General features: G+C 43.3%; 1 protein-coding gene across 3 annotated transcripts in view; it reads right to left on the minus strand.

Annotated features, from left to right (window-relative positions):
- nlgn2a (neuroligin 2a) overlaps positions 1-26313 on the minus strand; it is a 229268-nt gene that overhangs the window by 47082 nt on the left and 155873 nt on the right. For all 3 annotated transcript variants that reach the window (XM_069186811.1, XM_006627356.3, XM_015340569.2), the window contains one exon: positions 18219-18368. In XM_069186811.1, coding sequence (XP_069042912.1) covers positions 18219-18368 — 150 coding nt within the window. The remainder of the gene's footprint in view (positions 1-18218; positions 18369-26313) is intronic.

The raw sequence follows: 26313 nt of genomic DNA on the forward strand, positions 1-26313 counted from the left end.
CCAACGAGAAAAACTGATTTTTCTCCTTCCTCTGTTTTAGCTAGCTCTGCAGCGTTTTAACAAAACAATCAATTCCTAATGTTTAGAACCTGCGGATGAATGGAATTCTAGCAAAGTTACAATCGGAAATGGAGAGGAAGGCTGGTTCCTAATCTCTCACACTTCTGCTTGCCTGTGCATGTGTCTGTGTAATACTTACACCCGGGACTTAACATAGAGCATCTCTCTCGTACCTCTCCTACCACCCCATCTACACCCCTGAGAATTGTATTGAAGTGCGTCTTGCTTCGGATAACATTAACACTTTCCACACATTATAGCATTCAGACTGTCGCAGACTTCGGTGAATAAGAGGGATGCAAAGGAACAGATAAAGGTTTATTCCATGCTGAAAAGAAAAGAGACACAACGTTTCCGCTGTGGTGCTGGATGAGAAGGATGTTCTTTTCTTAATAGGGTGGAAATTTTAGAAATCCTACTGTTCAGCACAGGTGTTAACGGGCAACCTCCTCTTCCCAGTTTGCTATTGCTAGGTGTAATTGTCAGGGATACCTGCTTTCACCATGTCACTTTTACTGCTGTTAACAATACTTTTAACACTGCATACTGCTGTGCTGGAGATACATAGTTGTACTGTAAGAGTTATATACAGTCAATGTCTCATAAATTCTGCCTTATCAGCTAGCTATTTGTGATGCTCTCAGTGCACTATCGGGGCATAATTAACTGGTAACAGTCTGCATCACTGCCAATGTATTTGCTTGTGGAGTAAGTTGGCTTCCATTCGACTGTGCCACCACTCAAACACTTTGTATTGAGATCTCCTCTAATGACCCCAGTAACCTTTTAAACAGAGAGATGTTTTCCCAGGATTTTTTTAGACTCGCATCTTCATAATAAAGACGAAGGTGATCCTCTCTCTTTATTTTACAAATCTGTTATTCTTCTTAAACCTGCCTTACTGCATTGCGATAGTCTGCGTGCTCAAACGTTTTAAATTCATGTGGAAAGGAATGCGAATTCTCCGCTTGGCAGCGTGAAGAAAAGTGTTTGGGAATTGGCTCCTCAAAACCTGAAATTTTGTTCCTTCTCCTTTGTTTTGTGAGCACTGTTTGCTTAGTTTAAGCTTCACGCTGCTGTATCTTAGTGCCCACTTGAAGAAAGCCTTGTCTCGGGATCTAATCTATATTAGTGTTCCCCTTAGACACTGTAGATTGCATTTTGGACCTATAATTATGCATTTAATTACAGCTTGGCATTTAGCAGAAAGATTTACGAAAGCTCCACTTTCTTTTTTTTTATCTTGTTTCTTCAAGAAACAACTGGATGAGATCTTCAGATCAATGGGCATCAGCAGGACCTCTTTTGGAATATTTTGTTAAGTTGTGGCCACCGTGCTACAAGTGAAATATTGCTGCACTTGAGGCAGTGCTAAGGAGAGCAACCAGACTTATTCCTGGTCTGAAATGTCATGCTCAGACAGACTAAAAGAACAGAAGCTGCCTATAACAGGGGAGATTGCGCAGTGATGTGAATCAGGTATTCAAAACTCTGAAAGGCCTTGGGCACAAGTAAACAATAAACTTAGAGAATCTCAAGAGAGAAAACCAGAGATGCTTCTTTACATAGAGGATTGTTGGAGTCTGGAACTATCCACCAACTCACTCACATAGTAAAAGGTGTGCCAATTACCATTAACGAAACAGATACGTGTAATTGTTTGGATGATTAAACCATTAAACCACTACTGATCTTAAAATCTTGATATTAGCCTTTAATAAATGGTTGCCAGTGGGATACAGAAGCCAAAATCCGGAGAGGTGAAACTAATGCCAGCTTTAATGTCAGCTTTGTTATTTTCTATGGCCTGAAAGGCCCACACAATATACAGTAGGAGGGCATTGAACTCTGGCTGGATTTTAGGCTTACAAATGAGGTAAAATATTGTTTCACGAGGATTTAAAGACAATCTCTTTCAGTATTGTATTTAATAAATGCCACTGAAGTGACACTACAGTCACTGAAGTGATACCACAAAAAAAGATACAGATTTTGTATTATAAATGATCACTGAAAAAAAACCCACTTAAGAACTACAGCCGGTGCCAGCTGACAAGGTTTTAAGCATCTGCTAGGAAACTAAAAAGCTCCTGAATACTTGTGACATATAGATTAATTCTTGATTAATTACAAAACAACATCTTTGATAAATGATTTCGGCCTGTACCCACTAGTTCTTAGTTCCACCATTCACAGACAACATACAGTACAGTAGGTGACCTGGGTACACTCATAGGTCTAAAAACAAAACCCCGAAAACTAACATTTCTCAGTGTTGGAGAGGCTTACAGCCGCAGGCCTGTCAGTCTCACTTGAATAATTTAGAGTGAGCTATCTGCAGCTCCTTCTGTGTGCTGTTTAGGGTGCATGAGGCCAGATTTGCACAACGTCCTGCTAGGACAGGTCCACACAGAGCTGTAACATGATGTCTAATGCTGACTCACCAGCTGTGAGACAGGACAGATGTCACTTCACTTTGACACACTTAAAAAAAAACCCCAAAACATGCAACATCACCAACTGAATTGAAATCATACATCCTCTGGTTACTTCTGGCACTAATCCGACATAAAGATGGACATCTAAGACATGTCTGCCCTGTGATAGTCTGGCATCCATGTGGAATATATTTGATCAGCTTGTGCCCATTGTTTGCCAGAATAGACTCCCGAAGTGTTTATTAAATGGGTGGTTATAAAACGGATTTAAGGCATTTTTTGGTATGCGACATGATTTTATCTGCATTGCTTCTGAATTTGTGAAAAACGTAACAGTGCATGAATGTTCATTCATTGCTAAGAGGGGGATCATTCTCGTCAATACCTGCCCTTCAGAAAGCACTGTAGCTCTACCACTCATCTGTAAGATGCCAGGAATCAGGATGGGGGACATGAGACATGTGGGATGGGGATTTCTGGTACGTTTCAGCAGTTTCTTGCACATTGTCTTATTGTCCACCCAGAATACATTGCTCATTTATTAGCGATTTAGAACACTAGTTTTAAATATCTTGGCAAAAAAACTGATTTCGATTAGCTTGAATATGCTATCAAATGAACTTGAAACAGGCCAGATGGTGACAGAACAGTCTAGAGCAGTTTGGCAGACTATATATCACAATTCTTGCCCATCCACACTCATAGACAAGATCAAAGTTGGGCAGGAATTGGGGGTAACTTTGGTCACAGAAGATGGAAAGATATCATTTTCTCCGAGGAATTAAGTGTTAAACTGAACTTTGCTGATGGCCACCTCTATTACCGCCAAGGAGAAAGATTTTCAGAGAACTGTATTGTCAAACACGATTTCAACCAGGAAAGATTGGTTTCTTGGGGGAGGAGAGACGATACGAGTGATGAAAATGGAATTCCAATGAGACTTTCCCCTGTTTGAATAAAGAAAGTCTGGTGGGCAGCTGACAAACACCTGCCCTCTTGACGCTAACATATTTAAATAATTTGTGCAAGCAGAGAAAGCATTCACACACTAACCGGAAACCGCATTTATCTCCAGGCCATCTCTTTATTTCACTCTACTAGTCCTGGTCTCTTCTATTTCTCTTGAAGCTTATGGACTGGACAGGTTATCTTTGGACTCGTGTATCTGCACAGTTCACTCTCAATGGTTTGGTCACTCTTCATAGGACTCCTCCAAAGCTATTAAAGCCATTTCTCCTGCATGTCAGCCGAAATACAAAGACGCACAACTGGAGTATTTTTCAGCTTTATGAGGGCTTCAATCTTTAATGGAAGTTTTTTAACCCTGAACTGACTTTTTACATACTTTTGTGTAAATACTGCGATAATCGGGCAGTACTTTGTGCTTCTTAAAACAACAAGCCCCTTGACCTGATTTTCCATTTCAGTGTCATATCAGTCTTTTCCGGTATAAAACTGAAATGGATAAAAAAATGACTTTCCATAGACGTCAGCCTAAAAGACAAAACCTTCAGATGAACAATGGGGAGGGAAAGGGTTAAAATACCGCGGAGCCTGAAGTGAAAATCTGAAAAGTGCAGACAAAGACAGAGAGAAAGAACACGAGGAGAATCTAGCTGTCAATCTTCCTGTCAGCTTGCTGATTTAGTCACATTATGAAAAGCTGATAACAAGAGCCCGTGGAATAGGCTTGTTTGGGTCTTTTGGTCTTTTTTATTCCGATAGCTCCTTTCCTGCTGTTGTCTCTTGCTCTCTTCAGCAAATCTCAAGCACATCTAAACTGCATCTAAAAGAACAAGGGCCTGATAAGGATTCTGAATTAACATTGATTTTAGCACTATGCTACGCACAGAGCACCAAACCCCCATCCAGGATCACCACGTATGACCGAAACTCCCTCTAAAAAATGGCACGTTTTGAATGAGAAGTTTAACTTTTCTTTCTCCTCTCCTCTATCCTTTGAACACTAATACGCTTTTTAAAATGTGTAACAAATTATTTCAAAGAATGGCATTTCTGCTGTCTAATGCACCAACACAGAAAAGAGAAAGTCAATAGGGACACCTCCTGTGAGACATGCTCTGTTAAGCTACAATATCCGACTTTGTATATGCTGTAAGCTGTGCAGCACTCAAACCATCCTTCCATTTTCTAACCACTTCATCTAATTCAAGGTGGCTGGGGAGCCAGAGCCTATCCCAGCAAGCAAGGGGCACAAGGCAGGGTACGACTTGTACCATGGGATGCCAGTCCATCGCATGGCAGACAAATAGACACTGACACGCACACACACTCACACAAGGCCAATTTTCCCAGAAACCAATTAGCCTCCCAGTAGGTCTTGGGACTGCGGGAGGAAATTGGAGAACCCGGAAGAAAATCCACATGAACACAGGGAGAACAAACAAATTCCACTCAGACAGCAGCCCAGGAATTGAACCCAGGGTCCCAGCACTGCGAGCACCAATACTAACCACTGCACGACCCTGCTGCCCCTGAAGTATCCAAAAGAGTCCAATTAAGGACCAGGTGCAGCTCTCACTGAAAACACAGCAAGCTTGTGGGAAAATGACCAAACACTGCAGTTGACATTGCTTGGAAAGCTGCGCATGGGTATAGTTGGAAGCAGAATAAATTTGCTGGTTATATTATCTCTACACCTCAGTTTTACTGTATGAAATGTGAACACAGTGGACGGCTTCAGAAATGCTGAGCACGGTATAACTTAAGAGGAAGTTCATTCCAACAACAAAACAACAACTTAGATCCACAAAGTTGCTTTTGTCTTCTAACCTTTCTGGAAATATTTAGGTAAGAAACCTAAGAAACAGGGGCCTCCTGCATTGCTCAACAGGTAAAGTGATTGAATTCAGTAATCCTGAAATTGATTGATAATTGAGAAAGTTAAAGTTAAAAGGAAAATAAACATTGAAAACACACCAAACAAAACTGCTAGTTAAAAAAAAAATTAAAACAATATTAGTAGAAGAGCCAACAAAATTTCATTTTGTGGCAACAGTTATCACTCAGGCTGGTCATACAGTAATTATCTTGCTTCAGTGCAGCAAATTCTTAATTACTCAGCAAATTCACATACTTTCTTGTCTCCTGCAAACTTATACAGGGGATGTTTGAGGTTTAGGAACTGTACAGGTTTAAAATATACTGTACATAATGCAAATACTGTACATGTAGACAAAGCAAAAAAGTACTTTAATGCTTATGCAAATATCTTTACACAACATGCTGACAGTAGGAAACTAAGGACACTGCTGTACAATAAGGACCCTTCCAGGCTGTGCAATAATATTGCAAGACTAGAAATGCATTTATTTAGAAGCGTAATTACTAATGATCAATAAGCATGAACAAAAATGAGAGTTTTCGAAGAGTACTTTGCCCAAGTGTCTGAGAAAGGAGCAAAATGAAGAGCATTGAGTGATTTTAAAGCTAATCAATACTCTGAACGAGACAACCCTGGAAAGACAGGAAAAGGGCAGCAGAATGCTTCAGCATACACCTAAAAGTGAGGAGGTGGTAAGCATTGCTTCCTTGCAGCGCTAGGACCTGGTTTTTTGATTCCGGACCTAGGTGAGGTCTGTGTGGAGTTTGTACTGTATGTTCTCCCCATGTTTGCGTAAGTTTCCTGTGGGTGCAATAGTTTCCTTCTCGTGTTTTGCTATAGTGCCTTCAGAGATGTGAACCTTGCTTTGCTGGACCTCCACTCTGCTACCGGTGTCCCTAATCTCTGTCCCCCTCGCCTTCTCTTGGGTTCAGACCTCTGCTTCACTCCAACAGACAGTAAGCGATGGGTACTGCGGTCATAAAATGAGACACATTATTAAAAAAATGTAGGTGTTTATGTTGCTACATTTACATCTTTTATGCAATGAGGGGCGCAATACAAAGACAAACAGAATGTACAGTTAAAAAGTGTAGCATTTAAATTAATGTTATATTATACCTGGACAAAGCACTTTTAAGACTGCATTTATAATCTACAGTAGTTTACACTTGTGCAACATTGGAACAAAGATATTGTTGCTTTGGAACCAGGCAGGTGAAGAGCAACCAGACACATTACACTCCCAGCCTTAAAGGGCTGCCCTACCCTGAACGAGGTCACAAACTTAAATGCGGTGCAAGAAGGAGTAAAATTGAAGTATTGTTACGACCATGTGGAATATATTATCAAACTCACATCTTCCTACAATTCCTCTTTGTTCCATCATTGCTCTTTGTGCACTGACCTGACCTTTGATCTCTGATTAATGTCCTCCCTATGTGATCTCTGATTTTGCTCCTCCCTGTGTGATCTCTGATTTCGCTCCTCCCTATGTGATCTCTGATTTCGCTCCTCCCTTTGTGATCTCTGATTTCGCTCCTCCCTGTGTGATCTCTGATTTCGCTCCTCCCTATGTGATCTCTGATTTTGCTCCTCCCTGTGTGGTCTCTTATTTCGCTCCTCCCTGTGTGATCTCTGATTTCGCTCCTCCCTGTGTGATTTCTGATTTCGCTCCTCCCTGTGTGATCTCTGATTTTGCTCCTCCCTGTGTGATCTCTGATTTCTTTCCTCTCTGTGTGATCCCTGATTTCGCTCCTCCCTGCGTGATCTCTGATTTCTTCATTTCTCTCCTCTCTGTGTGATCCCTGATTTCTCTCCTCCCTGTGTGATCCCTGATTTCGCTCCTCTCTGTGCCTCAATACTGAAGACAGCAAGCAGTAAAGATGAGAACTGCACCATCAGTTACTACCTTCCCAGCTGCTCCTATTTATCCTGCACCATGATCCGCTTCTGCCACATCTGTTTAGCCGTAAACGACAGTGTATAAATGTAGAACAAACAGGCTACTAAAACTTAAGTGTCCGTTAAGAAGGAAATTAAATTTGAGAACAATATGACTTTTGTTAATAAATAGTGAGTTAATTGATAACAGGGATTAGTACCTACCTGATTAAACCTGATGAGAATTCTGTTAATGCTCTCATGATAAAAAGGCTTTAAAGAATTTGAAATATGAATTTAAGACCTCTAATCTAAAATGCTTCTATATTTTGTATTGTATTTTACATGCATTACTAAGTGTTGCAGATCATACACTCATGATTTTTGATTCTATTAATATTGCATTATGTTTTTTTTTTATTGTATTCTTTGTGTAGTGCCTGGTACAGTATACAGGCATCAATCAAATACCTTAATAATTAATCATACTGTATCACCACTTTGTGCATCTTCCTGGAGTCCTTCTATAAAACAGGTTCTTGGATCAATAAGGTGATAGGAAGAGGAGAGTAAGTGTGAGCATTCTCATTGTTTGCAACACATTTTCTTTTCTGATAAGATTCTAGTTCCATCACATCAAGCTTCGCACAGGCAGGCTGCTGCTGCTAGCTAGCAGGAAAGTGGAGGGTGGAGTGATCTGGCCCCTGGAATCTGATGTCCAGCTCACATCTGCCTCCTTGTGTCTCCTGCCATCGCTCATTCTGAAAGCCTGTCCTGTCTGCCACACACTAGGTCATCAAGTTAACTGGCCAGAACATGGGCAGTGTTTCCTTCAATAACTGTCCCAGACCAGCAGCTTAAGCGCTCTGAACTGCCATGTGATAAACTGGACTCATAAAGGGTCAGCAGGCATCTTGGTACATGTAAGTGATCACTTTAATTACGGGCTTGTGCTCCATCCAGTTCACAACTCAGCTGCTTTACTGTTTGGCAGATTTCTCCTCAAATCTACCAGAGAGAACCTTAAGAAATAAAAAAAGCATTTTACATTCATGTTCATTAATGAATCAGGTGGAAATGGACATCTTTGGAATTCACCAAGGTGAAGATCGATATTTTTGACTGGTGATAATTACTCCGTCGCATGTGGTAACACTGGAGCGCTACGCTACACAGCAGACAGAAAAGAAACTACAGAAAGAAAGGGAGCGAGTGACAGAACCATTGCCTGTTCAACACTGGGGTGTTCTGGGCATTGCTCTGGATTGTTGAAAGATTCTCAGCGAACTAATGTTTGTTCAAGCCCGCTGCTGAAATGCAGAGTTCAGTTTCATCATGCCTCTTCTCCATCCCACAGCCACTCAACTCTGATTGAGGCCAATTGCCGCGGATAACAACTCCCCCACTGCAATGTGACAAGACAGCCGGCGAACATCCCAGTCTCGGTGCTCCCCTGATTGCTGGGCACCTGGTTGAGAAGGGACTCTAGTGCCTCGCGTGTCTGAAAGACTAAATAAATATTTGATGCTTGTTCATTTTCTTTCACGTTTTGTTTTCATGTCCCCACTCCCCCTTCACCCCAACTTCGTCTTTGAAGCTGCTCCCTGGCTTATTCTTCACGTAAAAGGTGGGGTTCCCCCTGCTTTCAAACAGGTGGTCATTCTCCTCAGCTTGGTGAGTTAGCCCAGTAAAGCTCACTATTCAATTAATATTCACTACTTTTCACGATTCAATTAGTATTCACTATCACCTTTATTAGAATGCAGTAAACCAAGTGCGAAAGAAGAAGCATCTAAGAGTTCTGCTTCCATGTTGCATATAGAAAGCTAAAATTAGCCAGACAGACAGCTCTTTCAAATCTCGGTGACAGACAAAGACAGCCATAAAACAGAGCAGTAATTATAAGCTTGAAAAAGATCGAAAAAGGAGAAAAAAAAAACAATGGGCAAAAGGCACAAAGCAAAGGAAGGAAAGACAGGAAACCTTTCGGAACAATTTGAAACTGTGTTCCTGGAAAACTAAATAGGCTTTCCACAATGTAGTGTGACAGACTGTCACAATAGCTAAAGGTCAGGGGCTTCAGCTGGTCCGTTGCTTTCTGAGTGAGCTGCCCTCACTAGAACTCCTCCCTCCATCATCACCACATGATGGAATCTGTCTACACAAATCTCCTCCACAAGGGAATAATATAAAATAATATAATATAATATAATATAATATAATATAATATAATATAATATAATATAATATAATATAATATAGCAATTACATAAGTAATCACTTGCTCTGAATCCATGCCTGTGTGTTGCGGAGGTTGTCTTTGTGAAAGTGTTTGTCTGCAGTTCATACTGAAGATTTCGAAGAGGTCGGGAAGAAGGGGATCAGGACAGGCAGACAGTTTTCCCAGAAGCCAGTCTACCTGCCAGTGTGACTTCGGACGATGGGAAGAAACCAGAGCACCCAGGGGAAACCCACACGAACACGGGGAGAACATGCAGGCTAACCACTGGCCGCCATGTTGTCCCTCAAGGAATACAGTACACACAGTATATTTGTGAATATGCACAGACACATGTGGGATTAAAGACAATATCAAATATATAGCTTTTTCATTGACTAGTTTATCCTGCTCATTATCGGTTAAGGATAATCAAGACTTGACAAAAATATGCAAAATTCATGGCTAAAAACAAGCTAATTTCATGCATAACCCAAAACTCCAACTGTTGCAGGATGAACATCCCTGGTTACATGAAAAGACGCACCTGAGTCAGAACAGAAGACACTGTGCATAACGACATTCTTTCACATCCGCACTCTGCTACCAAAAATAGTGAATATCCTAAGATAAGAACCACAGCTTTTCATTTCGGGATTTCACAGCAGAATTGCTGGATTCGATGACAGCAGCCATACTGTATGTGAGATATGTTTGCCTCCCTAAATCTAGTCAATGATCATTGTCATGTGAATATGTGTTGCTTCTTAAATGATCAAACAGTTAGCATGACTAATGCAGTCTTGGGCCATTCAAGACTAAAAATGCTAACAACGTTTAGAACTTGATTTGGCTGATGCACCTTTTTTAAGAAATATACTTTTCATGGCTGTGCGGCTTAGAGACCTGTCAGAGAGAGAGAGAGAGAGAGAGAGAGAGAGAGAGAGAGAGAGAGAGAGAGAGAGAGAGAGAGAGAGGCAGGATCTTCACAAAGTGGAGAGTGAAAGATCTGCTGTGGCTGGCGTCCAATCACTTGACTTTATTAGAAGCTCCCGAGCACAGGTCGCACAGACTAACCGGCTAATAGCGAAGGCAGGGCAGGTTAGGGTTCCGTTAAAGACCACGGAAAAGGCGAGTCATTTTCCATGGGGTTGCAGGAAAAAGGTTTAAAAAGGGAAAGCAGAGTTGCCACACAGGATAGGTTAACAGGGAGAAGCGCTGTGCTGCTCACCCGTTATTTAAGGTCAGGATGTCAGGGGAGTCCGGTAAGGCAAAGCAGATATCCGACCTAGTCAGGGTTATCAGCCTTACTTCCAGGATCCCTCAGATTTAATATACTGTAAGAGATATACTGTAGATAACAGGTTGCTTTATATGTGTAGGTCCCCAACACCATGCTAACAGCTTAAGGACACCTTGCCACAGTGCTGCGATGGTGAAAAACAGACTTCTCATAAGTTAGTGCTGTCACTAGTGGGACATGAGTCCCGTCATCTCCCTTCCTGCAAGAGTATGTCACCGTTAAGAGAGGAACAATCTGGATGTAATGAGTCACCAGTATGGCTCAATGACACAAGTTGTCTGTCTGTTGTTAATAAAAATATCTTCTATTCATCTGAAGGTAAAATGAATTATCTACCGACTCTTGTCGGGAAAGGAGAGTGACAGTGTTTTGTTTTTTAGTTTTGAGTGCCTTATACATCTACAAGTACATTAATGGCTCTTTAGATTAAAGGTTAATCTGAAATACTTCCCCTCCCTCCTTATACAGCTGATTAAAAATGGACCTATTTTGTTTTTCAAGTCTGGAATCACTACACAAAGTATGTTGCTTCTTGTAATATTTAAAATACTTTTCTATCATTATTTCTAAAATTTCTAATAACAACCATCCCTTTCCAGTTCCCTTGGCCTTGACACTCACTACACAGAACACCTTTACTCAAAAGAAAACCACAGAATTGTGGTTTGGCCATGTGCTCAGGTCTCTGGAGCTGCCTGGGGAGAGAGGCAGGCCTGTCACAAACGAGTGGAGCCATTTGGTAGTCATGGCAGCTAATTGTTCTGGAGACCTCTTCCAGCTGTATCTGAAAAAAACAGGGCTTTGCCTCCAACAACATGCTGTTGGTAGCTTGTTTTTATGTTCCCACAAACATGTGTGTCTCCTGTTTTCAGAGTTTAAATGCACTTCCACATCAAATCCACGATCTGGATGCAGAACAGATGATGGCGTGGTTGCTAACTCATCATCATGTAGTTTTAGGAATGTGGAGAGTCCAGAGAGATCAAGCATTGTGTAGAGATGCTAAACCAATCAGAAGCTTATAGTACATGCTTGAAGCCGACTTTCATATCTAACTCTGAACTCCACAAGGTGATGATGGAAGGATTGTAAAACTAGCATATAACATTCATATCTTTTTCCTGTTGACTTTGGAACACATTACATCTTAAGTATTTTTTGAAACATCAATAAAGTATTGCAGGAGTGTATTGGAAAAAATACAAAAGCCTTTGTGATTTCAGTTGACCTAGTTCAGCACACCAACACTGAAGAAGACAGTGAGGCTGTGTCTGACCTATAAGGACTGTCTGAACTGCACCAGAAAGCTGGAAAAATTCCACTCCAGACATGAAACAAAAACTATTGTCATCGGCTGAAGACATGGGTTAATAACTTACATTTAAGCAGTAGACTGACAAGGAGTGCATTCAAAAACTCTTCTATTTTACTGCAAAATGTAGTCCACGTTCTTTGATCTCTAAATAAAAACTAAAATGGGACATCTTCTTCATTTCTTTGTTGCTTATCTTGAAACATTTGCAACTACTTTCAGGAAACCAGGAGCAAATAATTGAGCTTGGGTTGCTCATTTTGAAAATCACATTCTGATACTCAGCTTGATGTAATGATGAGGAGTTTGATAGTGAATATTTGGGCCAACGGTTTCTTTCAAGTGTGTTTTACAGGTTTTCTGAGGATTGAAAGGAAGGGACCCAGTGTAGGGCTGTAAAGCTATACTGACTCAGCTAAATGTATTATTCAACACTCGATAATGACTCATTCAAGTGTTCCTGAACCTGTCAAAATGTCAGTGCCGTACTGCACAGTGCGTAAGCATGTCTCAATAACCGAAGCTGCTATTTCATTGGCTAGAAAATTAGAAATGGTCTAATTCAGGGTGGTTCCATAACCTGGATTATGTCAATATTTGCTTAATGGGACCAATTTATCAACTTCTCTGACCTATTCAGGTGCTGCTGCTTTAAAGATACGTTTAAAGAGTTGTACTAGCCCGGTTTTAGTCTGTGCAGACTGTGTCGATCTGTGCATTCACAGTACAGACAGCAGCTACTACATATTCAGATTAGCGAACCTTCTAAAAGCTCAAAAACGATATTTCTAATTTTCGAAATAAACTGCATCTTCAACATTTTGTTATGCAAACACCCTGCCTGTAATTATTATTTACTACCCACTATATTAAACGTTCTGCTCCAATTTCCGGTTGTCTCGGGATCACGTTTGCAATATTTCCATGTCTACTCCATGAGTAAGTTACAACGGGAAAGCTTATGGGCAGCACTGCAATATGCTCTGTGTTCTTGCATAGAGCAGGTTAACCTAATGGAGTCTGCCGAGTAGTCATCTGTCCGAATGGATCTTAAAAGGCACAACCTTTGCAAGGAGATGGGAATGTGATTTAAAAAAAAGGCATCTGAAGCATTCGGTGCTGGCAAACCGCTGTCAGGACCCAGAAGCAGCTGTTTTCCACAGTTACTGACACGCCAATGAGGGACAGAGAGCAATGAGCTATGCTTCGTCAGCCCCGGAGCACAGGAATCTGTAAGGCGTGTAGATTTCTAGCCCTCCATCCCTCTTCTAACCACTTCTTCCAATTCAGGGTGTGGGTGTCCTGGCAAGGAACGGATGCAAGGCAGGGTACACTGATCCATCTGGGGCCAGTGTTCCCAGAAGCCAGTGTTCCCAGAAGCCAGGTCCCACCAGCAAGTCTTGGGACCGTGGGAGGCAATGGAGGCACACAGAGGAAACCCACACAGACACGGGGACAAAATACAAACTCCACACAGACAGCACCCCAGGTCTGGAACTGAACCCAGCGCCGCAAAGCAGCAATGCTTTAATGAAAGGGGGTAAAGGAAGTTCACAGTTTGGAGCCCCTACAAGAAAAGGCAGCCCCTCCCTCCTATTGATCTTTATCCTTTGACTCATCAGCTCATCTTAATTCCCCTTTTGTCCTATAACTGCTGAGTATTTTGTTTAAACAGGACAGTAATGTGACACAATGCAGCTCGACGGTCACAGGTTCAAATATGAGGTTTTGCTGCTGGGATGCATGTGTCTATCATATGAGTAATAACAACGAATCAGGTGCCAGACCATTTACATCTTATATGCTGGTGAGCAAGTGTGGTGATGCCAGTACAGGAGTAACATGTGTTTTGATCTTGGATTTTGCCAGCATTTTAGCAGGTGAATTCTTAGTAAGATGAGCAATTATAATAAACTTAAGATTTCTTTAAAAAGTACAAAACGTGGCATTACAGCAGTCTAATCTAGACTAGACTAGACTAAAGACATGTATTAATTTTTCAGCACCAGAAGAAGAAAGGAATGATCTAATTGCTTGCAATATAATGCAAATGGCAGAAGGACAGTTTAGTAATGTGTTTAATGTATGATTCAAAACACAGATCAACCCCAGATTCCTAAAATCAGATGCAAAACTTGAGGTAGAAAAACCCAACTCGGTTTCTATAATGCAATAGACGAAAGCATTCATAAGAACTTTAAAGCGAAACAAAAACCTTTAAGGTCTGTTTTTTTTATCATTTACTAAAAGAACGGTCTTTTGCATGAGTGTTTCAGATTTCCTCTGCGCGATACATCTTCCGACTTATTACTCGCAAGCTCCTTCCCATATAAACAGACTCCTTCTCCCTGTCGAGAAAAAAAAAAGTCTAATCAATTTCCTTTTTTTTTGTTGCCATGGAAACTGTCCAAGTGAGAATTTGGAGGGCATATTTCCTCTCCCCGTTTTAATATTTATTGCTCGGGAGCCTTCATCACTTTTCTTCCTCCGTTCGCCCTTTTTCGTAGATGTCTAGCCCTGCCAAAGCCAATTTCATGCAAGGGCACAGGGGGGGCTCTTGAGGATGTCAGGGCTGGTAAAGCATGTTCCTTCGCCAATCACCCAAGCTGGGTATTTTCGTAGATGCCGATTTCCGTGACGCCCTCCCCTTTGCATCTCCTCTCTCCTGTTTTCAAAGCCTCTCTTGGGTCAGAAACAGGAACCAGCGGACTGACCACAGGGTTTGTGAGTGGGTGTGTTGTGTGGACAGGTTGTGTTAATGGTGCTTCTGTTTGCTCAATGACTGAGCGCTTCAATGCGGACTCAAAGCCTCTGTGCAGGTTTTATTTTTAGCAGCAGGAGCGCAGCCTCACACACAATCGCTGTCTATTCGGCTGTGGTATCCGATGTGGGAGTCTGCTCTGCTCTTTCATTACCCTTTCCATCCTGCCTGGCCAACGGGGGCTGCTCTCCCCTGTAAGGTATTCTTTCGTGAAGTTAAAATGTGTTTTTTTGTTGTGAATGAAAAACCAGCCAAAGGATTTAAGCTGATGAGGACTCTGGGATCAATTTCAGCAAAACCGGACCTTACCCCTGTGTACTGTAAATATGAATTAAAGGACAAATGGAAGGTGTGCATGGCCGTGTCTGGCACACCCATGAACAGCCCACGACACCACGACACCTGAATGAGGCAAAGATCACATAGAGAGAAGCTGCTCCAACTCTTGCGGAATGAAAATGTTCAGTATTGCTGTGCCTGTTTCAGTTTGCTGGTTCGTGTGAGAGCCAGGGCCTGTCCCTGGAAGCACCTAGCACAAGGCAGGGTACAAGTGACCCTGGACGAGACACCAGTCTATCGCAGGGCACACACAGATGCACACTCACACCAGGGCCAATTTTTCCCAGAAGCCAATTGTAACACTGTTTCACTGACTTCTTGGTCGGTAAAAATGTGTCTGCCATTGTGTTGATACCTTGGGAGTGTGCTGTAAAAACAATTTCCCCAATGGGGCAATAAAGCCTAAATTAATTAACCTTCCATAATGTCCTTGCCTTGTGCATGCAGGGAGAACGTGCAGACTCCAAACAGACAGCACCCCAGGTCCAGAATCGAACCTAGGGCCCCAGCACTGGAAGGCAGTAATGCTGAACATTGCGCCTCCATGCTTCCCTGTTGCTCGCAAGTGAAAATTAAAATCTACTTGACATTGAATGTTAGAAGAGAAGGCATAAACAAACCATTAAAGCTCAGCAGGAACAGGGCACAGGAAGGACTACACTCTGAATGCACCTTCACAGGGTAATTTAGAGACACCAATTAACCCAGACACCAGGCTGGACTGTGGCTAAACAGATCACTTGTAACATTTGGAAAAAGTCCCTGAAGAGTCAGTGCTTCCCCTGTAGGAACCCTTTCAGTATCCCATTATGAGGTGTTTTATCATTAACAGATCTAACATTTGGGGGATCCAATTTAAAGTGTGTACGTTTTCTGTGGGGAAGTGTGCTCTAGAGGACAAAGTTTAGAAAAGTAGGATCTGGATGCACACTGAGGTTCCCTCTTGTTATTGTACTTCCCTGAAATTCAACAGCTGACTCAAAAGTATATCTTTTTTTCAGAATTTTATCTCGTATCACAAACACATCCTTTGGATTTTTTTCAAGCGGCTTTCCAGAGTATTAGGGGTATAAACACAATGGAAAAGGTTTACTGTTTCCCGGCCCTCACAGGACAGAAGCAGAGAGCGGGGCCAGAGGAAACTAAAGACACAGAAGTGAAGGGAGAAGCCCCTTCTACACTGAAACCGCTCGCCGGGTGATGAAGAAGTGTGACCGTCGCGGTTCCGCGCGGGCTCGTGCCCTCCGCCACCCATTTCTTCCTGCAGCACCTGGAGCGCGGAACTCGGCGTAACGCAACAGGGAACCGGCCGCTTGAGCTAAAGGAGACCTCCCTCAGACCAGGCAGCCGAGGTCCCTGCTATGCGCAGTGAGGGCGATGACGTCACCGTATCCGAACTAGCTCTGCTATAGAACAGATACTCTCTGACTGCGTCAATACACAAGCAATAGCGTACAGCAAGGACAGGATCCATCTGTTTTCTTATCCAGTTCAGGGTCGCAGGCCAGCAGAGCCATGAGCGCAAGGCAGGGTACACCCTTCCCTGGATGCCGGTCGGTCGCAGGGCACAGACAGACACACCGCCACTAGGGCCGATTCTACCGAGGCTAATTAGCCCGCCAGCATGTCTTTGGATTGTGGGAGGAAACCGAAGCGCACAGAGAAAACCCACACAGACACGGGGAGAACATACAAACTCCACACAGACAGCACCCCAGGTCTGGAACTGAACCCAGGGCGCCAGCGCTGCAAAGCAACAATGCTAACCCCCAAAAACATAGGGAGAACAAACAAACGCCACACAGACAGCACCCCAGGGCCAGATTTGAACCCAGAGCCCCAGCACATTGAGGTAGAAATGTTAACCACTGCACCACAGTGCCACCCCCTACATAATTTTCATATATATTCAATGGAAATTAATACTCTATAAGCAATTTCTGCTTTGTATTAACAGAGACGCATTCAGTGCGTTCTGGGTATGGCCTCTTTCTGAATCATTAAAATTTGAAATGCTGGATCTTCTGTTCTGAATTAAGGGCCAGCAGATCACTTGTTCAATCGGCAGTGAGCAGTGACCTACCAGTAACAACAAAACAAAAAAGAAAAGGCACAATATACAGTATGCTGGAGGTTCGATCAGGTAGGCAGAAGGCTGGAGTGATAACTAAAGAAAAAGTGATCAATGTCATCTCTCAGATCTGGGCCCCCGGTGACAAAGTAGAAAGAACTATCAGCAGTTTGATAAAGGCTTTAAACGCATCAAATCCTGTTTAGTAATTAACATATTTAAACATCAAAAACTAGAAGCCTGATGTTTAGCTATCAGCTCCCCTCTCTCGAGTGACGTCCACCTGCCTGGTCACACTCAGAGTGCCTTTCCCATATTTTATTTTCTCTTCTGAGTGCTGACTGTTAATGATGTACATGGCAATAATGAGCTGTTTATATCTGCCTGCATCGTGACCCACAGATTGGCACACCGATAATAACTTCCACTGCTCATGGTGATAAGCATATACTGTAAGGTGATCAGACATAGGCCCAAGTAAAAAGGTGAGTTTTAAGTTTAGGTTTGAAAAGAGTCAGAGAATCCGCCTCTCGAAGGTTTAGAGGAAGGGCACTTCATAACCATGGTGCAGCAACAGAAATAGGTGCGAAATTTAGTCCGGGTACTGCAAGCAAAGGACCAGCCTGGACTCAGTAGAGCCTACAGGAGGGAGTGTAAACACAAAGGACTTCAGAGATGTGTGATGGGGCCAGATTATTCAGAGCCTTTCAAGCCAGTAACAAGATCTTGTATTGAGTACATGACAGTAGATGTAGAGATAAGTGTAGGAGTGATCTGCTGCCAGGGTCTGGTATGAGTTAGAAGGCGAGCTGTTTTGTACATATTGTAGTTTTCTGAGGAGAGTGTGAGGGAGCCCATAAAGCACCGAGCTGCCGTAATCGAGCCTGGACGTCACAATATAAAGGCATGAATCTCAGGCAAGCAGCTAAGCATCAGACAGAAGAGGTCGACCGCGGAGCGTCTCCAAACCGAGCCGAAACCCCCACTCACCCAGCACGCCCAGGCGGTAGTTCATGGTGACCACGATGACGTTGCCGTAGGCAGCCAGCACGCTGGCATCGAACATGTTGCCCGTCCCCTCCATGTAGGAGCCTCCGTGAATGAACAGCATCACAGGCTTCTTCCTCCGGTCGCGGATATCTGGAAAGACAGAGAGACAGAGGGGCAAGACGAGAGTCGGTAACGAAGCTCAGGGAACAGCTAGCTGTCTGAGATATTACACCAGTGGTTTTAGAAAACAGAACAATGTAGAGGACTGAATTTGATAGATTCAACCATTCAACCGTTTTCTAACCAAGTCTTCCAATTCAGTGCTGTGGGGGAGCTGGAGCCTAACCTGACCAGCAACGGGCACAAGGCAGGGGACACCCTGGACGGGACGGGACGTCAGTCCTTCGCAGGGCACACACAGAAACAAACACGCCCACGGCATTTAGCTCTGTGAAAACAGCAAATCAAAGTGGTCCGGAGTGCATTCCGTGCAGACTTTCACATGCACTCTGATTTGGAATTTAGTTGACTGCTCGACGGGTCTTATCACAGTGAGAGGGGTGAAGAGTTTGAGCACAGCTGCGTCTGCTCCCCATCAAGAGTGGGTTTGAAATTCGTCCCACAGTGACCCTTCCACTGCTAGCTGTTTACATGTATATATATACTCAGACGGTAACAGGGGTTTTGTAAGGCTGGTCTTGTCAAGTCCACAGAACTCTGTCTGCTTCGGTGTGATCTACTACATGCCATAGTTTGGAGCATCCTCGTTACAGTCAGCAAGTGACACAGCCCTGACTTGAGCTAGCAATTCTAAATCTAAAATAACGGGCTCAGAAAGGCAATCAGAAGAACTAAACTGGTCATTCACAGATCCCCTGATTTTGTTCAGTTTTATTTGAAGTTTGTGGCACGAGCCCTGTCTATCCAAACTGTGATTTGCATGAATGGCACTGAAGGCAGGAGGAGTCCCTATTGTACAGTACTGTATGTGTTTAAGAGCTGTCCTGTCTTGTAATCCCCCACTGTAGGCGCTAGCCCATCATGTACAGACAACCTTAGTCAGTGCTCAGACGCTAACAGGTGAATGTAGAACAGGCACATTTCCGAGGTGCTTGACATAGATATGATTCGTGTTTCATTTTAAGGGCAACCCCCTGGAAACACAGGAGTGTAGTCAAAAAGGAATGCGCCTTTCATCCCTCCCCCAAAAAATAAAAATGCAGCGCTATCGTCTGGCAAGTCTAGGTGTCGATACAGCGCAGGGTTCTGGGTAATTAATGTGAAAAACCTTTGAGCGTAAGCATAAATAAGAGCAATAACATCTGTTTACCCTGATTAGCTCCGAGCTCGCAGTGGAGAGCGGGCAGGAGTGCAGGGTGCAGCCTTTCCTTTTATTGGCTGCTGCAGCTGTGCGCTGAAGAACCACTGCAAAATAATCTGCTATCGGATACAGCCTCCCCCCCTTCCCGCCCAACTTTCCTCTCTCACACACAGGCAGCTGCGTGCCGCGGTGCCGTGTTGGCATGGCAACTGCCTGCATAGCCTCTGTAGCCATTCCATCACGTCAGCCCCCCCCCCCCCCACTCCCCCACGACCCTGTGTTACCAAGGAAACAGACTCCTGTTACGCATCTCTACCCAAATCACTGCCGATCACAAGAAGTGCTGAATGTACTCTACTTGACCTGACCGTACAGATTAGCGGAGCACTTTTTAGAGGTCTGCTTACTAATGAATTACAAGACTACCCTTTTTGTCCAGTCTTTCTTATCATGCTTCAGAGCCTCTAACAGCAATTATGCATGTCGGGGAATCTCAGCCTAGGGCTCCAGTTTCACTCTGTGGTGCCACTTTCGCTGAAGATAGGTGCAGGCCCAGCCGTTAAGGTGAAGCAACTGGGAAGTTCCTGGCTCAAACCCTGGGTCAGCCGCTGACCTACTGTACAGATGTATTCCTGGTCAATCTGTGGAACATGTGGAAATTAAAAGAGAAATGCACGGAGGTCTATGGGTGCCCATCCAGCTTGCAGACGCCTATGCTCTAAGATCTTGTCAAGAAGATGAATGAGGTTTTGGGATCCATAGGCTCCTACCAAATGAGCAAGACTGTGAGGAAATGTAACCCTGGGTCACGTTTTTTTCTGTCCATCTGAAGAAGGACTTACTCTGTGTCTCAACTGAGCCTGGAACAAATTATTTTGGATTATTTAAACCTGTACTCCATAAGAATTTCCTTAATCGTCCATCCATCCATTTTCTAACTGCTCCACCCGATTCAGGTTTGCGGGGGAGCGGGAGTAATCCCAGCAAGCAACGGGCAGGATACACTGTACCCTGGACAGGACACTGGTCTATCTCAGGGCAGACGCACAGGCACACAGACACTCACACCAGGGCCAGTCCTCCCAGAGGCCAATTAACCTACAAGTACAGTACAGCTGTGGGAGGAAACCTGAACATGGAGAAAACATACAGTACAAACTTCACACAGACAGCACCCCAGGAATTGAACCCAGGACCCCAGAGCTGGGAGGCAGCAATGCTAAACACTGCTTCACTGTGCCACTCATTCATTAATACACTGCAGCCTCAGCTCCTCTTTTGTACTGGTGCCAAGTTAATTGACGGGCTCAGTCAGCCTACTGATGAAGGGGAAACCAGTTACTTGAGCGAAATGGGAAACACACCTACTGTATCTTCAGCCAGCCTGCTCAAATATCAATCAAATGTTGCCAGAACTCAGTGTAGTACCTGAAGCTATGCTTTTATAGTAAGCTTACATGTGTAAAAACAAGATTACAATATACTGCACAAGCATGTACAGTGAGAACATGGGAATATATGCAACAAAAGGAGGAATATATGCACCTCCACCCATCTACAGAACATAAGAAAATAATCATGATGATGATAAATGAGGAGAGGCCTTTTAGCCCATCTAGTTTGTCTGGGGGTTATTGACAACTGCGGGGAAAATTTGGAAATCAACCTTTGATTAGATTTGCAAGTTTGTTGCCCTGCTCTTTTTCTATAAGCTTCGAGACACTTCTGATTTCTTAGAACGTCCCGAGTCAGAATCATTGGTTGTGTGTTTCACACAGCTCAGCTTACAGTTGTGAAGCCTGCAACCTCTCACATGGGCCAATGAGGAAGTGTACAGTGGGTAGACCCGCCCACCTTCCAGCCATTCCCCATTAAACTCATCACAGGCAATGCAGCCCCATGCCAGACGCTCAGCGCCGATTGGAGGAGAGACATGGCCCTCACCAACAACACCTCAGGCCTGCAAGCAGCAGTGAGGCCACAGGGGGTCACCGTTTCCAAGCGCTGATTAATCCCACCCAGCTCTCGGCGCCACCCCTTGGGAAATCCCAGTCACAGTGGGCTAGTAACATGACCCAGCCCCGAACCTGCAACCGAAGACCTTAGTCTGTGCTTGAGCAAGCACCATTACCTTGGGTGTTTTTTTTTCATACCTCTGATCTGTAAACTACACTTTGTGTTAGACATGCAAACCTAAGATATGGAGCACTCTGGAATAAAATAACCTCCTGCTTAAGCCCATACCATTTATTATTAAGATTAGGGTGACTATTTTTTTATTTTAAAAATCCCAATGTGGAAACATGAAATCGGAGTTTATCCATTTAAAAGTGGAAGAGCTTTTTAAATTCCCTTATTCAAGTTATACATATATACAGTATGTCTCCTGGCATGCACACACTCTTAGGTCAGGAAAATAGGAAATACACTGTGGAATCTATGGAAGAAGAGAAACTGTGAAAACACCAGACAAGTGTGAGCACACTGTGCACAATTATTTCAGGAAAACAACAGGGTAAAGATGTTATGATGACTTCCAGACTCCCATATGACAGCAGTGTGGAGCAGGGGTGAGAGGATATAGACTCATAATTAGAAGAAACAGCTGTTCCACCCTTCAGCGCGGTACTTGACTCCGATTACTCCAGTATTTTTCGCAGCTGAATACATGGGTGCAAACGTAAGTCACTTTGCATAAAATCTAAAATTCTCAGCCAGATGTAAATAATAATCGTGCTGAGCAACTGGATTCTTACAATAATGTTTCATTGCATGTCGTCTGAGATTATTTCTAATGACTAAACTAGGAAACAACGCTATGTCAAACTTATTTCTTATATGCATATGCATGCAAAGAAAAACTTCTTATGGCCCATTAAAGGTGAAAGCACTGAAACCCACTGACAAATAGAACACAGAAAACACTTAAAATAAACACTGGCTTCCTAATACACCGTGAAACACGGAAGAACAGAAGCCCTAATTATTGTATGTAATTGTAATATATTATTGTCTGTGGACAGTCACAGTGCATAATTCAGGTGAGCTGCATCTGTGTGACGAAGCTGCAAGGGGCTGTTACTGTCCTTTTACTGTAAGGGAAGGTCTGGCTTACAGCCAAGGTATTGCTGAGTGACTGACACGTTATTATCCTTGGGTGCAGATCATTGGTCATGAATTACCACTTCGTTAAATGCTTGCTTTTAGACAGAAAAGACATCTCTGGTAGGCCAGGAGCACAGCAAAGGTGCTGTGTTTTGTATTTAAAATCTGCTGCTTGTTTAGCAACAATCACACCTCTGTTTGAAAGGATTCTCTCCACTCCCCTTTCAGATCTAATGTCAAGATAGCCCTCTTATGTCTGGCTTTCGCCTCCATTATTACCTGCTTGTTGACATAGCTGCCACTAGCAGATTAAAAGGCAATGTCCTGCTTACATATTCTGCTTTTTTTGGAATTTAGACTTTTAAGATGGGGTGGCACAGTGGCATACAGGTTAGCATTGCCGCCTCTCAGTGCTGGGGCCCTGGGTCCAATTCCTGGTGTGCTTTCTGTGTGGAGTTTGCTCGTTCTTCCTGTGTTTACACAGCTTTTCTCTCCCAGTCCAAAGGTTTACTGGTAGGTTAACTGGCTTCTGGGAAAACTGGCCCTGGTTGTGATGGACTGGCGTCACATCCATGGTGTATCCATCCCTCCTTGCGCTTGATGCTTGCTGGGATAGGCTACAGCTCCCCAGCATTCCTGTGTTGGATAAAGTGGATGGATGGATGAAATTTTAAGATTCCTGTAAATGTTGTTGCCTGAAAATCATATGAACTGGGTCCTGCAAGTATCTGCAACTCATGCTGTTCACCATCAAGACTGGGCTCTGGTCTCTGAGCCCTAGATGCCATAAGTTATTCCAGTTCATTCCACAAAATGTACAAGGGTGCTTGAATCCCTGAAGAAAACCGTTGTTTCACAAGCAACTTGAGGACTTGCGCTGTCCTGCAGGAATGTTATCATGTCACTCTGTGCTTTCAGCTCACTGGAAGGGCAGACAATGAGGTCTCAGGACTTGATTGATGTAGCTCTGTGCTGGGAGGTCTGCCATCAATCACTACAAGTAGAGTACTGAAGCAATTAGACACTCCTCGTCAGTGGGTCTGTTACACAACAATTAGCATATCATCTAAGCCACACTTGCTGACGTCCACACAAAACCTTGATTCACGGCTGACATGAGGACTTGTCTCCACTGCTGTTAAGCCATCTGTGGGATTGATCCAACATACCGATGACATGAAGGCACTGTTCTGCTCATTACCGATTCCTTTCTGTGTGCTTCTTTCTTATTTTCATCAGACTTTAATATTCAACATTTCAAATGTCCTCATCATTTGTGCCCAGTCAGTGAGGTGATTTTCACAATAGGAGAAGTCATGCAAGTGGATCCTGATCAGGTATCAATGATGGATTGATCAAAATAGTGCTGTATACTTTTCTGTCTGAAAACATACATGCACAAATTGGTTCTTTAGATGCTTGATGCGTTATTTAAGTCACTAAACAAAATTCATTCTTCTTTCTGCATCCACTTATGAACAGTATAATTGAATTGGAACCACTTTACTCTAAGTGGACTTAGATCTACAGTACAGTATATAGAGCTGCTCTCAATGTAACAAAATAACACACCAATAATAAGTGATTTTGTAATCCTTTTCATACACCCACGACATCCTGTAGCCTAAAGTCTCCTGCTGCTGGTCTGCATCTCTGCAGATAAATCCGTTGGTTCTAGTTCATCAAAAGATTATAGATGGCAGTGCACTGCGAAAACTGGGTGGAAGAATGCCTAGAGTGTGTTTGAGGCAGTAATTGCTAAGAAGGGAGATGAAATTGTGCAGTTTTATACCAGAAGCTCATCAAATCTTTTTGCGTTGTATTTTGAGATTGAAAACGTAAAGGAACAGAAACAGAAATGATCTTTTCTCCATTGACTCAGTGATTTTGAGGGCCGATGAAAGCATATGTGCAAGCATGGGTATAAAAGAGTCGAGGGCAAATGGACGATGGGGTGTTGCTGTGCAGACTTTAGTTCAAGGCCTGGCTCTATTATTAATGCAATCTGAGGTTTGTAACCCTAAGCATGATGACTCCTGTCTGTAAGTTACCCCGTATAAGAGAGACTGCCACGTGACTGATTCATCTCCATCTATCCATCCATCCATTTCCTAATCACTTCATCCAAGTCAGGGTCACGGAGGAGCCAGAGCCTATCCCGGCATGCAATTGGCACAAGGCGGGATACATCCTGGACAGGACACCAGTTCATCGCAGAGCAGACACTCACACTAGGGCCAAATTCCCCGGAAGCCAATTAACCTACATGGTTGTCTTTGGACTGTTGAAGAATCCCGAGCACCCAGAGGAAACCCACACAAACACAGGGAGAACACACAAACTCCACACAGATACCACCCCGGGTAGGGAAACGAACCCAGGACCCCAGCTGCAAAGCAGCAATGATAACCACTGCAGCACTGTGGCTCATTAGCTATTGGTTTTTAAAATGAGTGTGTGGCTGTGGAAACTAAAACTAGCAACACCATGGCTACGACATGATTTCAGCTTTTTATGTTTCTCGCTTTTTTCACTGTAGGGGGTCCCCCTTTGATATTTCTGAGCTCCTTCCTGTTCCAATTGGTATCTTTAATTTCTAGGAGCTGCTGGCTTGGCTATAGGTGTTTTCAATCCCATTCGCACTGTACCATGCTCTGAGACACGCTGACAAAATACTGTTCGCTGAAACCTTTTATCTCCTCTCATTTCCTCACATTTCCGGCCAAGGGAGTTTTGTTTGGTCATGATGTTAATTGAGGATGTAAGCTGAACTAGAAAAAAAAAAGACTTATACAGTAAAAGAAATGAAGGACTGTAAATCAAGCCATGAAGAAAGTTAAAAAAATCTTACATTTAGGGTCCCTTTAAGAAGAAACGCAGATGTAGCAAATCAATGATAAACATTTTCAGGCTATGACAGAGGTCTGGACACTAGACTAGGTTCTCAAAGCACCAGAACTCCCCAACGATAGCTCCTGACAGCCTTCACTAATTACTCGGGAATCCATTAGCTATGGAGATGGACTTAGTTTTCTTTAAAGTGTTTTGCTTTGATCCAATTAAACCATGTCACCACAGAACAATGGGTAGCCCCCTCTTGCATACTGTATGTTCACACTCCCAGGAATCTCCCCCAATGCCTTTACTTCCCTGCTATTCTGGACTGCAGTGAGGAGTCTGGATGTTCTTTGACCCCTTTTCTTGCTTTTCAAAATGTGGTATTTGCCATAGTCTCTTTTTGTGCCTGTCATTTGAAATGCCTTCAAATGACAGGCATTTTTTCACTGCAAGCGCTTGGTGAAATAAATTAATAGGACCTAACTGCATGCGTCCCTCTCAAACAGAAATATGTCTTGTTTTCCTCTCAACACCTGCTTTTTATTATTTGATTTTTAAAATTAATTTCCTTCTTCTTCATCTTATTCCCCTGCCAGCCTTCAGCAGCGCCAGTGAGTTACTTAGTTAACTGTGCGCTTCCATTCTCCCCTTTCCCCCTTCCCACCTCCTTTTTAACATTCATTTCCTGTTTTCCATCACTTCGATTTCTTTTCATGGTTGCACATTCATTCCTCCTCATCTGGCTCATCCCTCTTCCATCAGGATCTGTCAGTTTGAAGGCTCAGAGTTTTTCTCCATTCCTCTGTCTCGTAGCTGTTGGCTAGTTGCCAT

Source organism: Lepisosteus oculatus, chromosome 3 (assembly GCF_040954835.1).
Source record: "Lepisosteus oculatus isolate fLepOcu1 chromosome 3, fLepOcu1.hap2, whole genome shotgun sequence".
Taxonomy (NCBI): Eukaryota; Metazoa; Chordata; class Actinopteri; order Semionotiformes; family Lepisosteidae; genus Lepisosteus; species Lepisosteus oculatus.